Raw genomic sequence first — 17,120 nt, forward strand, 5'->3', positions numbered from 1 at the left:
AAATTATGTCTAGGATCACAAAGTTCATGTTAATATTTTATTCTATGAATTTTGTAGTTCTTATATTCTCTCTTGTTTTTTTTAAATACTTTAGTAAACTAAGATGATCAACTCTTCTGCCCTAGATTTGATGCAAGGCATTCCAGTGACAGAAGACCTTTATTCCATATTTACTAAGGAGAAGGAGCATGAAGCTTTGGATAAGGAGAATCAGAGGAGCCACCAGGAGCTAATTAGCCAGCTCTTACAAAGTTATATGAAGTTACTACTGCCTGATGATGAGAAGTTCCATGGGGGCTGGGCTCTTATTGATTGTGACCCCAGGTGAGTTGGAGTTGGTATCCGGGCAACTAACCCGCTTAACTTCCCCATGTTTCTCAGTTGTCACAGTTTGAGCAGTTGCCCGTAGAGCTGTGAGCATGAATGCATGCTGTAGTTTCAGTATGGGGCTGTGCTAAGGCAAGTTTGTAAGGCACTTGCGTTAGGTGTATAATTAAAGAGGACCAAAAACAAAAAAATAAAACCCCCGAGAGAGAGAGAGAGAGAGAGAGAGAATGTGTGTGTGTGTGTGTGTGTGTGTGTGTGTGTGTGTGTGTGTGTGTATGTATCCCTCCTGAGCTTTTGTGCTCAAGGCTCACTCTGCCACTTGAGCCACAGCTCAACTATTCGCTTTTTGATGAGTAATTGGAGATGAGAGTCTCACAGACTTTGCTGCCAGGGCTGGCTTTCAGTGGTGATCCTCAGATCTCAGATTCCTGAGTAGCTAGGTTTACAGGCATGAGTCACTGGTGCCTGGCTTATTGTTATTTGTCAGGAGTGGTTCAAAATTATTACAATTTCATATGTCAGGTTATGAGCACAATGCTTCTTGGGCATTTTCAGACCTTCTTTCACCCTTTCTGCATTTTCACCTTCGCATCCCTACCCACAAGTAACATAGCTCTTTGTTTGTTTTTTTGTTAGTCTTGGGGCTTGAACTCGGGTCCTGGGCACTATCTCTGAGCTGTTTTGCTCAAGGCTAGCTCTCTACCATTTTGACTCACAGTATCATTTATGCTTTTTGAGTGGTCAATTGGAGATAATAGTCTCACAGGGACTTACTTGCCTGGACTAGTTTTGAACATCGATCCTCAGATCTCAGTCTTCTGAGTAGCTAGAATTACAGGTGTGAGCCACGAGTGCATGGCTTTTTTTCCCCTTCCTTTGTTTCTTTTTTCTTTTCTAATTGTGTTGGTCCTGGGGCTTGAACTCTGCCTGGACACTATCCTTGAGCTTTTGTGATATACTGTGCTGGTCACATAATTTTTTTGTTTTGTTTTGTTTGGGGTCACTCATGGGGCTTGAACTCTAGGCCGGGGTGCTGTCCCTCAGCTCTTCAGCTCAAGGCAGGCATTCTACCACTTGAGCCACAGTGCCACTTCCCGTTTTCTGGTGGTTAGTTGGAGATAAGAGTCTCATGGACTTTTCTGCCCAGACTGGCTTTGAGCCGTGATCCTAAGATCTCAGCCTCATGAGTAGCTAGGAATACAGGTGTGAGCCCCTGGCACATAGTTCTTTTTGTTGTTGTTATTGGTCATGGGGCTTGAACTCTGGGCCTAGGTGCTGTCCCTGATCTCTTCAGCTCAAGGCTAGAGCTCTTCCACTTGAGCCATAATGCCATTTCTGGGGTCTCACAGACTTTCCTGTCTGGGCTGGCTTTGAGCTGCAATCCTCAGATCTCAGCCTCCTGAGTAGCTAAGATTATAGGCGTGAGCCACCACCGCCGGACGCATAGTTCATTTTTAAACATAGTATATATTGAATATAATGCCTGCATTTATTCACCTTCTTTCCTCCTTTTCTGTGCTCTCCTCCACTCATTCCCCCCCCCCCCCAAAAAAAAAAACCCAAACCAAAACAACAAGAAAATACTCTGTTTCCATTTCTTGGAATTCATTTTGATAAACTGTTCTTTAGATGTTCAGAGGAATTATGCCTTTAGATTCTTCCTCTTCATATATCCTCCTTTCCTCAGTTTATTTTTGTGTAAATACATAAAGCCCTGTATAAATTATCATCTTGAATTTTAGACCTAGCCTCCACTTATGAGAGAAAACATGCTGTTTGTCTCTCTGAGCTTGGTTTACTCCTCTTAACATGATTTGTTCTGGGTCCATCCATTTCCCTGCAAATGACATAATCTTTCTGATTGATGAGTAAAACTCCATTGTGTATAAGCTCTATATTTTTTCTTGATCCACTCATCTATTATAGAGCATCTGGGCTGTTTCCATAAAGTGGCCATTGTGAATAGTGCAGGAGTGAACATGGATGTGCAAGTGTCTTTACCATGTGCTGACTTGAAACGTTCTGGTAGACACCCAAGAGTGGCATGGCTGGATCATAAGGAAGTTCTGTGTTTAGTTTCCTGAGGCATCTCCAAACCACCATGAGGCATGAGCCACCAGTGCGAAGCTATTTCTGGCTTTTCAGAGCTAAGAGCCTTACTTTCTTGCCCAGACTGGATTAAAACCATAATCTTCAGGTCTCAGCCGTTGGAGTAGCGAGGATTGACAGGTGTAACATTGGTAGATTTACATCGGTGCCTGGACCTTTGCCCGTTTTACAGGTCGGATTATCCGCCAAGCTTCCCCAGTGTTGAGACTGCACACTCCTACCACCATTTTTTCTTTTGCTGTTCACTTGTTAAGTGTTACCAAGACTAGAACCATTGGGTCAGGCAGCTGAAGGCGGAATTGTGCACGTGCAGGAGCAGGTTCTCTTTGTGTTCCATGTTGTGTATGGCACTTTGGTAGTAATTCTGATTGATCGGGGACCCTGCGGTGCTAAGTCCTCTAAGAACTGTCTTGGCACCTTGCTTCACTTTGGCCCCAGCGCCTCCGTCTGCACTGCGGCACGGGCGGAGCGGGCAGCGTTGGGCAAGTGCGGCAAGAGGAGAAAGCCGGCCGTTCCCACGGGGGGGGGGGGGGGGCGGCTGGCTGCGCGCCCGGCGGGAGCTGTCCAGCCGGGTGGCGCGGCACAGCGCGGCCCGCCCCGCAGGGACCCTGTGCCCGCCCCGCCGCGTCCTGGCCTGCCCTCCCTGACCTTTGCGTGTCCTTTCCCGCCACCCCGCTCCCGGGCCGCAGGACAGTCGCGGACTGGAGTGATTGACTCCAGTGACTGCGGGGAGCCGGGAGTTGCAGGGGCCGCTGCGTCCACCGCGGGGTCGACCACCCTTTAGCCCGCGTTCACCGAGCGGCCAGGGGTGCGGTAGCTCCTTCTCCCCGAGGCAGGGAGCCGGCCGGCAGCAGCGGGCGGCCATGGCCTGCGCGCCCCTCCGGCTGCGTGCACGGAGGCGCGAGCTACCCCTCGCGGCAGCCGGCCCCGACCCGGGTTCTCCCCCCCCCTCCCCTTCCCAGGCCTCCGTCCCCGCACTCCTCCGCCTCGGGCCGGGAGGTCCGAGCCCCCTTGGGACGTGGGCTGCACTGGACAGGACGCGCATGCGCCCTGGCTGCCAGCCGCGTCGGGAAGTGGGCGGCCGGAAGCTAGACGCGTCCCCTGGGCGGGGCTTGGCGGCCGCCGCAGCGCGTCCCAATTGCCGCATTCGCCGCATTCGCTGCAGGCGCGAGCTCAGGCTTGGACAGCTCCGGCTGGGCTTCGCGGCATCGACGGACGGACGGACGGACGGACAGCTAGGCAATGCCGCGCTCTCACAGGCCTCCGCCACCCGCGCAGCGGGCTGCTGCCGCTAATGCCGCAGAGCCCAAGACCGACGGGGTTCTGGCCATGACTTTCAAGATCTTCCTCCTTTTTGCGGGGCTGATGGTCAAAGTTCCCGTGGGGCTGTATTTCTCCTGCAAACTGCTGCTTTTCCAGAGCCTGATGTTAATGTCCCCCGAAGACAGCGCCTTTTACGCGACTATCGTCGCCGTGGTCGGGCTGCATGTGGTGCTGGCGATTTTTGTTTTCATAGTGTGGAAGGAGGGCTTGCCTCAGTGGCGGGAAAACAAGAAGGAGTAGAGCGGCCGCGGCCGCGAGCGCGGGCGGGGACAGCCTTCGGGGTTTGCGTTTTCCTTCTTGTTCGGGTTAAACACGCTTTTCCTTTTCTGGGGGTGGGTGGAGGGTGGGCAGGGAGGGGAACTAAGTGTCTTGCTGCGGCCGAGACCTCAGTACAAATGCGGGTGGGGGGAGGGCTCACATTTTCCGACCGCCTGTTAACGTGCCAAGTGATTTTTGTTAAGGACATAATGTGTTTGACTGAGGATCCTGTGCGACCGATGTAAATATTAATGCCCAAATAGGAAGCTAGAGTAAATGTAGTGCTGTAGGAGTAGAATTTATTTCGTATTACAAATGTGTCGTGACGTAATTTTTACGGCTTGGCTCAAGCAGTACTTTTCAGAATGCATGTAAGTATCAATGGACAGAATCGGATGGTATTTTGCCCTGTAATCCGGTATTATTCTCAGTGAAGCTGCCAGCATTGATGGATTTATAGTTTTCTTTTCCCCACTGATTGATTGATCAGTGCTTAAATTTTGGCTCTTAGAATTAATCTGAGTTTTATTGGGTTCTGGCATTTTACTTCATGAATGGTGTTTTTCCTTATACGAGATGAAAACTGAGGTGAATTTACATAAAGACAAGGTGCTCCTAATGGAGAGAACTGCAGTGGCGGGTTTTGGTGCGCCCCTCCTTCCTGCAGCACCCGCTAAACAATGACCTCATTCTACTCAGATTAAGCAGGGGCTTAAATTCCTGCTACAAAGAATTGTCTCCCCTATTGGTTTCTATTCATTTTTTTACTCACATTTTGATGGTAAGGTCTAGTGAATGACTGTAAATTCGTAAGGCAAGAATGTTCCTTCTTGCAGTGGAATTTGGCGACCAGTGATAATGCAGATTAATTACCTTGACAGGAAGGCCATTCATGTAGACTCATTAAAGTTTCATTTCAATTTGCATTCTATTTGTTGCTTATTTCTAGATTTTATGCTTTTCTTTTCGTACTAGAAAATGCTCAAGGGTGTATAATTCACGACAGTTTCAATGATTCATCCCATCGGGTTTTTTGAACTCGTATTTTAATATTTGATTTTGGAGTCAGTATGTGACAAAATAGCCTTCCAAAAATGTTTGCATGTACCTTGGCAGCCAAGTAAATTAGTCTATAGTGAAAGAAATGGAATATAATTGGGCTTGTTCCATTTTTGCATATCGATATTATATTTGCATAAAATGTTTTAATGATACATTTCCCACAAGTGTAAAAATAATGGTAAATGTGCATTGTGATATTTTGATGGTTAATGTAAAATAATCTTGATTTCTTCTTCTCAAGCTCATATATTTTATTTTTCCAAATAATTGCCTTTCTACTGTTCATCTACCCCCAATTTTCTTCCTCTCCTTCCTCCTCCTCCCCTTCTTCCTTTCCCTCTGCCCCCTCCTCCTTTGCTTCCTCCTCCTCCTTCCCCTCCCTCCTGCCTGCCTCCTCCTTTCCCTCCTCCTCTTTTCCCTCCTTCTCCTCCTTCCCCTCCCTCCTACCTCCTTTCCCGCCTCCCTCCGTCCCTTCTCCTTCCCTCGCCCCCTCCCAGACGGCACCCCCACCCCCATCCTCTGGCTACTTCTCAGCTCCAGCCCTTCTCACCACTAAGCCTCTCTTGTATGCGTTTTTCTTTGGTGGTGGTGGTTCTTCCATTGGTTGATTTTTTTTTTTTTTTATCTTAAATTCTTTTGCAAGTGGATAGATTGCATTGCATTTATCTTCAGAATTAGTATTCATTCTTCAATTTTCTTTTTTGTTCCCCTGGCCAATTTTTAAAAAAAATCGTAAGTGGCTCTGCTGTAGGACTCTAGGACTGTGCTTGACCAAAAGTTTGGATGAGATTGAAAGTATTTAATCCCTGTGTCATGTTTGTTTAGCCTCACTGACGCCACTCACAGGGACGTGGATGTGCTTTTACTGCTTTCCAACGCTGCCTACTACGTGGCCTAGTAAGTTACATACTGGCTTAAAGCTGTTTTTTAAACTTAAGGAAATTTCCTTTTCAGAATTTATGGCAGTTAAAAAAATTAAGACTCTGTTAATATATTATGAAAGCTTATGAAGCCTTATATAATTACTCTTTTATCAGCTTGGTAGTTTTTAGAATAATAATTCATTGTGTTTATGTTTATATAACATTGGATTCTCTTAGCTAAAAATGGTTACCTTTCAAGCTTTGGGGTGTTACATGTATGTTTATCATTAGTGGCTGTATCCCTCTGTATTATTACTACCCCTTTGTATTACATATATATTTATCGTTAGTGTTCATATCACTTTGTATTACTGCAGCATATTTGTTTCCTTGGTGCTTCTCCACCTTTTCTTTTTGCTGTTTCTGTGATCTGTGTACCATAGCTTGTGTGTATGTATGTCTGTATGCAAAAATATAAGCAGCTTGTTGTGCTTACAGTGATATGATCAATGATGTGACTTTGGTTTGTCAATTCCATCTCCAGAAGGAGTACCAGTTAACAATGCCATTACCAAAATATGAGCACTTGTATACTCCTGCTTTATCAGGATTGAGTTTTAACTCATATTTTCCAAGTAAATATTATTTGTGACTTTATCATATTTTAGCTATCACCCTAGATGCCTGTTGGCACAGCTCACATGTCATTGTCACTCCCAGTTTTGAGCACCAGATTTATCTGACATATATTCCCATATAAGAAGATTCAGTATATGTGTGTGTATGTGTTCCTGTTTTGCTTGTTTTTGGTTTTTAACTTTATAGAAATTTTAACTATCTTAAATATATTGCACTGGGCATGATTTTAACTACACCTGTTCATTTGCGACTATTATATATACCTCAGCTGAGAAGCCAGATATGCTTCTGATTTTAATCCTCTTTTTTTACTCCTTTCTTTAAGTTATGATGATGAAGTTGATAAAGTAAATCAATATCAACGACTAAGTCTAGAGGATCTGGAAAAAATAGAAATAGGTAAGTTTTAACATAGTGACTGCTTTACACAAATCAAATGCTCTTGCTCCCAGTTATAGGACATATTATGTAGGCAACTAATAAAATATCTGTTGGAAACCAGAAAGAAATGAAATTCCAAGCAGTCTGTCTGTAGACTTCTATTCTATTCTTTAGAGATTAGTGATGGATGTAGTCTCATAGTGCTGTGTTCGTCTTATTTTCATGCTTTGTGAAGATAACCTGAGGGATCAAATAAGTTGCAATAAGACTAAAGAAGATAGGTGCATTCAATCAGATAGTCACTATAAGCTTGTATTTTGCAGGCGGTTGATAGATTATGAAGAATAATGTGGCACAAAGCTAATTGATGGGTATTTGTTAGTCATTTTGAAGTGAAAGAAGAAATGGATGTGAAAGACATAACTACGCATATATTCATTTGGGTTTTTAGGTCCTGAACCCACTCTTTTTGGTAAGCCGAAGTTCTCCTGCATGCGACTGCACTACAGATATAAAGGAGCAAGTGGTTATTTCCACACACTGAGGGCAGTGATGCGCAATCCAGAAGAAGATGGAAAAGGTGAAAGAAAGAATTCTGTGATAGCTTACTATCTACTCTTGGAAGTCTTGATGGGATGGGAGTGTTCTGTATAATGGCCAGCAGAATGAGAATTGGTCTGGGGAATGGTATTGTGATTTCAGACCTTGATAGAGCACTGTTTTCAGAAATCCAAAGAACCTATTGAAATGGATTATTTAGTTTGAGGTGAGGACATGGGGACTTCTTAGTGTGTTTGGCTCTGTATGAAGTCATTTGGGTTCCAGGGCTTTGCTCAGCTTGCCGTCTTAGAAGCAGGAGTCAAGGACCTTGCCCGTTACATTCTCAGCTGTTGCCCTCCAGCACAATGCTTGGACAAACAATGACTATAAGCTCCTAATCCTAGTTAATTCATTTCTGTTAAAATTTGATTTAGAACATTTAGAATTGGTAGTGGACAAAGTAGTACTTTTCTGTACATTAAAACTTGTATTTAAATGACCACAGAGTTCTCTTATGTGAATTAAAATGCTGTTTTGAATATGTTTATGGAGAAATTTGGAAGCAGTTATATTTGCATTTCAGATACCCTTCAGTGCATTGCAGAGATGCTACAGATCACCAAGCAAGCCATGGGACTAGATGTACCGATAACTGAGAAGAAACTTGAGAGGTAGGATAACACTTCTTCTGCATATGGAGACATTAATATCCAAGGTCTTAGTTCTGTTTACCTTTGGGTGCTGATGATCAGACTCAGGCCTCATACAGGTAAATGTGCTGCCACTGAGCATCAGGCCAGCCTTAAAGTTTTAGTGCTTTAAAAGTCCTTGCAAATTGCTGGCTACTGGTGGCTCACACCTGTAATTCTAGCTACTAAGAAGGCTCAGATCAGAGGATGGTGGTTCAGAACGTGCCATTCCAGGTAGGAAAGTCCATGAGAGTCATCATCTCCAATTAACTGGAAGTGGAGCTGTGGCTCAAAACTTGGAAAAGCTCAGAGAGAGTGCCCAGAGACAACCCCCCCCACCCCCCCCCCCCACACACACACAGAAAAAAAGTATTTGTAAGGAGGAAGTGCGGAGAATCTATTATTGACAGAGGTGAGTACTGGATTTCTGAGTCAAAAGTAATACCTTTCAGGTTGAACTCTATATCTGTAATTTTTAGACTTACAGAGGGTTATATAAATAGCTCAGAGTGTTCCCATATACCTTCTCTATAGTAGGTAGTTATCAAAACTAACCCAATCCTAATACCACTACTGGGTGGTGCCAGGTAACTTGAGGGGATGGGATTGGGGAGAATGATGCAAGGGGTGATACTGACATTGGTCAAGATGCATTGTACATATAGACATATAAACTGATTTGTTGAAGATAGTAAAAATAAAATTAAAAGAGTTAATATGGCTGGGTGCTTCCTAGCTACTCGGGAGGCTGAGATCTGAGGATCATAGTTCAAAGCCAGCCTGGACAGAAAAGTTTCTGAGAGGAAGTGGCGCTATAGCTCAAGTGGTAGAGCGCTAGCCTTGAACTGAAGAGCTGAGGGACAACGCTCAAGCCCAGAGTTCAAGCCCCACGACCGACCAAAAAAAAAAAAGAAAAGAAAAGTTTCTGAGACTCTTATCTCCAGTTAACCACCAAAAAACCGGAAGTGGCACTGTGGCTCAAAGTGGTAGAGCAATAGCCTTGAGCAAAAGAATTTAGGGACAGCATCCAGGTTCAAGCCCCATGACCGACCAAAAGAAAAGTTAACTGTACATAGTAATACTGACTGTCTGCATAAATGCTTAGCGAAGTGGTATTTTGAGAAGAATCATGACTTAATTCAGCTCAAAGATGCTCAGAGAAACCCTAGGAGCTGTTTTGCCATCCAAATACAACTTGTGTGGCCACAGGTGAAACTGAAAACACTGTATAGAGAAGATAGTAAGTTTTTTGAATTTGGGAAGAGAGTGGCTATCAACATATTTTTGTGTCTAAAGTTTATAGTTTTTTCCTCCTAGCGAGCCTTGACCAGGCTCCCCCATCCTCATTCCAGAGTGGGGAGGGCCATTTGATCCCCTAGAGGAAAATGATTCCATCTTCTGTTAATGGAGAGAATGTAGTTCTCTAACCTGTTTTTTTTGTTTTTTTTTCTGGTTAGTGAGCTTGTATCACTAAGGAAACTGGGCAGATACACAGACATTTGTGGCAAGTAACATGTAGACTTTTACCCTTTATTGCTGTCATGGGGGATGTCACTACAATGTTACTTGCTCATAGTTCCATCCCCGCACCGTGACTGTTAGTCCTGCATTACCCAGCGTGGTAACCACTCAGCACAGGGGCTCCGAAGCCACGACGACGCGACCAGTCTCAGTATGGTGTGCCATACCACACGTCAGTCATCTTAGATTTAACAAATTTTAGAGATAACAAAATGTTTACTGCTGGTTTATATGTTGGAGGGATAATGTTTTATATATATTGGATTAAGTAAAATGGTACTAAAAACTAGTTCTTTTTAATGTAACAATATGTATCTTGTGTGTTTCTTTCTGGCAGTGGTATTTCAGTGTCAATCCTATGGGAGTTTATCCAGTGAGCAATGCAGTGTTCCAAAGAAACTGGGACCAGTTTAAATCAGCAAAGCATTTTTACTTAGAAATTGGAATGGGTCTTTTGGGTTCTCTGGGAAATTAACCTTTTCTCTTTCTCATTTATAGGAAGAGCAGTAAACCTCACGAAGACATCATGGGTATCAGATCTCAGAACCAAGGCTCTCTGGCCCAGGGGAAAAAATTTTTACTGAGCAAATTTTCATCTCTAAATCAAAAAGTGAAGCAGACCAAATCCAATGTAAATATTGGCAACCTACGAAAGTTAGGAAACTTTACTAAGCCTGAAATGAAAGTGAACTTTCTAAAACCAAACTTAAAAGTCAATCTTTGGAAATCAGATAGTAGTCTTGAGACTATGGAAAGCTCAGGGGTGATGGAAAATAAGGTCCAGGCAGAATCTGATGGGGACATTTCTTCAGATAATGACTCCTACCATTCTGATGAATTCCTTACAAATTCCAAGTCTGATGAAGACAGGCAGCTCGCTAATTCTTTAGAGAGTGTAGGGCCGATAGACTATGTTCTTCCTAGTTGTGGTATTATTGCTTCGGCACCTCGATTGGGCGGTCGATCCCAGTCTATTGGCAGCACTGATGTGAGCATTCATGCTCCCACAGAGATTCCTCGTGATCATGAAGGCGCACTTGGGAAAGGCCAGGAGTCTCCTTTGAAGAAAAGTCCCTCTGCTGACAACATACGCCTATTGGCTGGTTTTGTGAAACCTATGGATATTTACTGCCACAGATTTGTGCAAGACGCACAAAACAAAATGATGGAGCTGTCAGAGAGCAGCTCTGTGTCTCAGCGAGCTAGAGAGGAAGGAAACCAGATGACCAACCAAGTTTCTAAAGAAGAATCCCAACCAGAATCAACGGAACAGAACCCTTCCCGACCATCGCAATTAGATGTGTCTTTTTCTGGGACAGGCACACAGTTTTTGTCAGTTGAACCAGTGCATGCAGTTGTAGCTCAAAAGACACCCAGCTCCAGTTCCAGCATGCTGGAACTCGAGGCAGGGCTTCATGTAACTCCTTCTCCTTCAGAGAGCAGTAGCAGCAGAGCAGTCTCTCCCTTTGCAAAAATTCGAAGCTCTATGGTGCAGGTTGCCAGTATTACTCAGGCTGGCCTAACCCATGGGATCAACTTGGCAGTGGCAAAAGTTCAGAAGAGTCCTGCAGAACCGGAGATGGTTAATGAAATCCAGCAGAATGAACTTAAAAACATGTTTACACAATGCCAGACACGAATAATTCAGATTTAGGTTTTAGCTACCAAAAACAATCCCATGGGTTTTATTTGTGAATTTCATTTCATGTATTAAGCTAATTTAGCTTGTACTATCTGGATCTAGGATTCACAAATTTTAATTATGCTTATTAGTGTTTAAGAGGAGTCGGAACCTGAGCAGACTTCCAGATTCCTCTGTAAGTCCATCCTCCTAATTGTGTACACCTGACTAGCTTATCCACTGCGGAGTAGTTGGGTCTGCTGAAGGATTTCAGGTACAGGTCACTTGGATGGAATCTGAGGGAGGATTTGGGAGGGTGTCGATGGTTAGTCAATGAAATAGATACCATCTGGGTCTGAGCCCACTCATGAGATTAGCATTTTTCTATGTGTCCATTTCCCTAGAGATACATTTAGTTTTTAGTGACTTATTAATGTTTGTTGCTGGTAATGTAGAAGCATCTGAAAGTTTATTGAGGATTAACACTACAGTCAAACGTATTCTCATTTGATCCTAATTTTCCTCATACTCTACTCGAACAGTATGTTCTGCCACCCCTGAATCCAGGCGCACTGACTTGCCAGTCATACAGCGAAACGGGCGCATCATATGTGAACTACAGCAGCTGCCAATCTCCATTTTGCTCTGCTTTCAGGAACATAAGAATATATGTATAGTGGCTCCTGGGAGTTCTAGAAGGAAGTCTTCACGTTTCAACTTTTTTCCCAGGGGGTATTCTTCAACATCTTGTGCAGACTAACAACTATCGAAAATTTAGTCTGAAGCACAACTGCTAAAACTGGTTTTTCTGAGACGTTAACTGACCACACCAATGCCGCCTCCTCTAGAACTACAATAAGAGTCGCACGCCACATTCCAGCAGGCATTGGTTTCTCTGGTGTCTTAGAGCCTTACTCTGTGCGGTGATTCTCAGCTGAACATTATGTCTGTTGTAACTTTGATAAGCATTCCACTTTTGTTATTTATTTGTGGTTTCATTTTTCTGAAGTGTCTAATCTTGTGACTTAAAATAAAGACCATTGTAATTAAAGCAACAATGGGCATGCAAATTTCCTTGTATAACATTTATAAAGGTTTGATTTTATGTAAAAGTTCAGAAATGGTCAGTGTGTCCTAACAGAACACTTATTCTGAGCTTTTCCAGTTACCTTAACCCTTTGAAGTGTTAATGAAATGAATCACAAACCAAATTCTGAATCCCAAACATTAAAAACTGAATGCTTTATTCTGTTCTGATCAACTTTTCATCTGGGTGTTGGAAATAGGCTGGGTTCCACAACACACACACAAAAATAGAAGCCAAAGTCAGCAAGAACTATGCATGTTTACGTTCCATGGACATGAGTTACAAAGGTTTTTCAAAGTTAAAGTTGTTTTAAGGCAATGCTTATTTCCAAGCAGGGATCTACAAATGTTTATTCAGCAGGACTGACATCTTGCCGTCAATCTTAGCATTGTCCTGTGCCCCTGCCCACGCCTGGTAAGTTTTCCAACAGAATACAGACAGAGCTTTCCAACATAGAGGATCACATAGGAGGCTGCACCTTGTAATTCAGGAAAAACAGCCCACAGTACTGGTAACTTGGGAAGTTTTATTTACAGGAAAGAGGGTTCAACGGAACTTTTCTGTAAGAAAGACCAAGCAAAATTATGATTTCTTTGGTACATTACAATTTACATTGGCACAGTTAGACACGTGGTAACTAATTACCTGTTTTAGAACAAAGGAAATACATCTTATTCTCACAAATCCAGTTTAGCATTTTATATTTCTAAAAGTGTAAGGATGGGTTGTCTACCAGTAATAAAAATGAAAAAGTTAAATCCTAATATAAACATTATTTACATTAGTTTATAAAAATAGCTTTGAATTTAGGAAAAGAATGGTGAGCTAGTAATTTTTACTTCCCTTCATTAAGCATGATTCCTTGATTTTTCAAGGCTGACCCTGTTTCCTTGGTGTTAACAATGTCAATGCCTTCCTTATAGGAAAAACACAATAAGGAATCATTTAATGTTTCCAGCTGTGAGAGTTACTAAAAGAAATTTTAAAAAGTCACGTTCTCATCTTCCTGAACATTCTGTTGCCACAATTATATTACTGTAGTAGTTTGCTTTCTTTCCTATAAGTAATGGTACTTTTTATTCACGTAAAAATTTGTGTATTGAAACAAATTTGTCTGGGGAAAAAGCACTTGTTTTAGAATTTACTGGAGTAGCAGATGTTAACTGATCTAACACGTTTGGAACTGATAAACTAGAAAGTTTTAAGTCCAATATAATCATCAAAGCCAAGTAAATAACATTTGTAAAGAAAATAATTAAAAATCTTTTTTCCTAGGCTGGGAATGTAGCACTTGCCTAGCATGTTCAAGAAGACCTGGCTTCAGTCCCCAGAACCCCAAAAGAAACTTTGTGTTTAGTTTACTGTTTGGTCTTTTCATATTTGGGCAAACTGTCATAGATGAGCAAGCATTCCCTTCTGTCTCATAAACAAATGTTCCCAAATGTGCTGAAGGCATGAGAAAAATGATAGCTTCATTTATTCCACATAAAGGAATCTTATCCTTTTATGAAGAAAAAAAACAGTAATAACAGTTATTTCTTTCAGATCTTTCAGATCACCTGGAAAGAATTAATGGGTAATCCTAAGAATTTCTGGAAGTATTACCTGTAAAATCAAAGTGCAGGAGCCACTTCCGTGTAAAAGGCTAGTTTTCCAGGCATGTTAACCGCTGTTAAGTGGATAAAAGTTTCTGTGGCCAAGTATTTGAGGAAATACTGAAGGATTCACAGGTGAATCAATGGTAAGCGCACTTCACTTGCCATACTTAAGACTACTGCACATGCTCAGGCCCACTGAGAATTACTGGAAAGAAATATGAACTAGGATTATGAAGTGCACAATTTCTCCAACTTTGAAATGGCAACAGTTCTGTTTAAATGAAGTTGTACTGGCATACCAACAGTCTGGCCTGTGGGACTTAGCTGCAGTTAAGGAAATGCTATAGCCAGCAACCTTAATCAACATTAAACCTTTAATATCAAATACAATTTTGTACATCATTACTAATTTGTATAGTTATAAAACAAACTTCAAAAGCTCCATAAAATCAGTAAGGGAAAAGCCCTTACTGAGTATCATATAAACATCAGGTGTTACCAGGCTTGATTTCAGGAAAAGTCAATTGTTTTTATACAAATTGTCTATAAAACAATGTGGTATAAACGACGTCACTCAGGACTTCACAGTTCATTCCCATTCACACACTTCTGCTGCTGCAGCCTGTTTCTTCTTAAAGACTCCAGCTGCTTTGCTCTGAGCCACCGCTCTCTTGACAGTGTTGTCTGACCAGCACTGAGGGACAGAAACCTGGTTTGAAACAAACAAATTTAAGTGTAGAGCCAGGCTAGTGCCTTCAAACACCGAAGACCCAGGGACACTGTGAAAACAGGTCAGACTGGGAAACAAGAACATCTGGTAGCTGCAACATTTCAAAGCTAAGCTAAGATTTCTTCAGGAGTCCCTCCGAATTTCAAGTGGAGAGTGGCTCGCGGAGGGGAGGCTCGGGGACAGGCCGCATGTCCGTTCTGCTGACAAGGGCATCAGCCTAACTCAACTCCTCCTCTGCGCCCTTTCAGAAGCTGCTTTTTAAAGAAAAATCCTTTTGGTTTTTAGAAGTCAGCTTCAGTGTTTGACACATAAATAAATGAAATATAATGCACAGTTTCTCAAACCAGCCATTCCAAACACGCAGGACTTACCGTGCTACCACGAGCAGCTGGTGGAGGTCGTCCGCGGTGATGCTCTGAGGGTCGTTCTTCCGCATTTCCACGAAGTCATCCTCCACTGCCTTTATCAAAAGAACAAATGCACTTTGAAAGATTCCTTTAAAACTGAAATAATTCTTTTTTTTAATTAAGGTTTTTATTGTGAAAATACTGTACAGAGGGGTTACAGTTAAATGAGCAAGGTAATGAGTACATTTCTTATCAAGCATTGCTGCCTCCTCCTTTGTTTTTCCCCTACCATCCCTTCCCTCCTTCCTCAACTACTTCCCACCTTTCCTTAAATATTCTTAAATTAATTCCTTGATTTTCTTTTTGTTTCTTTTTTGGTCGTGGGGCTTGAACTCTGGGCCCGGACACTGTCCCCGAGCTCTTCAGCTCAAGGCGAGTGTTCTACCACTTGAGCCACAGCGCCACTTCTGGTTTTCTGGTGGTTAATTGGAGAGAAGAGTCTCACGGACTTTCCTTGCCTGAGCTGGCTTTGAACTACAATCCTTAGATCTTGGCCTCCCGAGTAGCTAGGATTACAAGTGTGAGCCACTGGCAGTTCCTTGGTTTTCTAAGGAAAAAGAAACATGATCCTTTGGTTAATGAAAAACTGAGAATACTGACTGAGTGCCAGTTACTGCTCATGTCTGTGAGCTCAACTCAGAAGGCTGAAGTCTGATGGTGGTTTGAAGCCAGCCTGAACACACGATGTATAAGCTCTTATCTCCCATTAACCAGCAAAAAAGCTAGGACTGGAGGTATGGCTCAAGAGGACACGCCAGCTGTATGTGAAAAAGCCAAAAGAGACCAAGAGGAGGCCGTAACTTCAAGTTCTGGTTAAAAAAAAAAAAAAAAAAGCCAGAGGGTGAGATCTGAGGATCATGGTTTGAAGCCAGCACTGGCAGGAAAATCTGTAAGACTCTTATCTCTAATAAAGTAGCAAAAAAGCTAGAAGTGGAGCTGTGGCTCAGGTGGTAAAACACTAGCCTTGAGTAAAAAGCAGCTCAGGGACAGCAGCCCAGGCTCAAAATTTAAGCTCCAGGACCCAGGGGGGAAAAATGTATGTCAGAGCTGGGCACTGAGGGTCACATGTAATGCTAGCTATCTGGGAGGCAGAAATGGGGAGCACTATGTTTCTAGGTCATCCCAAGCAGAAAGTTACTGAGACTTCTCAACCAAGAACTGGACACAGTGGTTGAGTGCTGGTTATTTATCTTAACTATGACAGGAAGCCTAAATATAGGCAGATGGTAGCCTAGGCAAAAGTCAGACCTTATCTCAAAAATAAATAATATGGTTCAAAGCCAGCCAGCCAGCACTGGAAAAGTGATTCCATCTCCAAAATAACCAGCCAAAAGCTGGGCTGGCTGAGCACCAGTGGCTCACTGCTGTCATCCTAGCTATTCAGGAGGCTGACACCTGGAAGCTCTTGGTTTGGAGCCAGCCCAAGCAGAGAAGTGTGAGGCTCCATCTCCAATTGGCCAGTCGAATGCTGGTTCAAGTGGTAGAGCTCCAGCCTAGCAAGAGTGAGGCCTTGAGTTTAAACGTCAGTTATCGTCAAAAAGACCACTAGAAGGAAACAGGGTTGGAAATGTGGGAGGGGCACTGCCCAATTAGCTTGAATTCAAACTCCAGTACCATCAACAAATAAAATAGAGGGTATTAGCCTTGCCTCTTAAACCTTGAAGTGAGCGAGATGCTTGCTATAATCTGAGGAGCACTTAGACAAGAGAAACAGGTGGTTTTTGTGGTGAGCTTTGTGACAGTTTCCTCGCTCTATTTAGTCTGCCCTTACCCTGCAGCGACAGCTTTGGAAAGCACCGCGCCGGGCCATCATGGAGAAGGCACAGCGTGGCCTGGAAGGACCCTGCTGCAATGCTGCTGTGCCTTGATTTGCAGCCTGCCACGCGAGCAGCTGCTTCATCTCCTGGGCTGCCTGAGACACTAGCGGCAACAAGTGACAAACTACTGAGATGGCCAGCAGGGCGG

At 43.1% G+C, this 17,120-nt stretch overlaps 2 protein-coding genes across 7 annotated transcripts in view; one reads left to right on the top strand and one right to left on the bottom strand.

Annotated features, from left to right (window-relative positions):
* Inpp5f (inositol polyphosphate-5-phosphatase F) overlaps positions 1-12,391 on the top strand; it is a 98,241-nt gene extending 85,850 nt beyond the window's left edge. For 2 of the 5 annotated variants that reach the window (XM_042701423.1, XM_042701426.1), the window contains 6 exons: positions 126-324; positions 5,905-5,976; positions 6,907-6,980; positions 7,414-7,542; positions 8,086-8,173; positions 10,211-12,391. In XM_042701423.1, coding sequence (XP_042557357.1) covers positions 126-324; positions 5,905-5,976; positions 6,907-6,980; positions 7,414-7,542; positions 8,086-8,173; positions 10,211-11,366 — 1,718 coding nt within the window. In that variant the 3' untranslated portion in view covers positions 11,367-12,391. Of the gene's footprint in view, positions 1-125; positions 325-4,209; positions 4,389-5,904; positions 5,977-6,906; positions 6,981-7,413; positions 7,543-8,085; positions 8,174-10,210 lie in introns of those variants that run through there. The other 3 variants (XM_042701425.1, XM_042701430.1, XM_042701424.1) reach the window with 3 other exon arrangements.
* A 535-nt stretch (positions 12,392-12,926) lies between these two features.
* LOC122126859 (minichromosome maintenance complex binding protein) overlaps positions 12,927-17,120 on the bottom strand; it is a 36,703-nt gene continuing 32,509 nt past the window's right edge. For both annotated transcript variants that reach the window (XM_042701432.1, XM_042701431.1), the window contains exons 15-16: positions 15,120-15,208; positions 12,927-14,727 (exon numbers count right to left, since the gene is read on the bottom strand). In XM_042701432.1, coding sequence (XP_042557366.1) covers positions 14,601-14,727; positions 15,120-15,208 — 216 coding nt within the window. In that variant the 3' untranslated portion in view covers positions 12,927-14,600. The remainder of the gene's footprint in view (positions 14,728-15,119; positions 15,209-17,120) is intronic.

The sequence above is a fragment of the Dipodomys spectabilis genome, unplaced genomic scaffold (genome assembly GCF_019054845.1).
Source record: "Dipodomys spectabilis isolate Male_0828 unplaced genomic scaffold, ASM1905484v1 ptg000289l, whole genome shotgun sequence".
Classification (NCBI taxonomy): Eukaryota; Metazoa; Chordata; class Mammalia; order Rodentia; family Heteromyidae; genus Dipodomys; species Dipodomys spectabilis.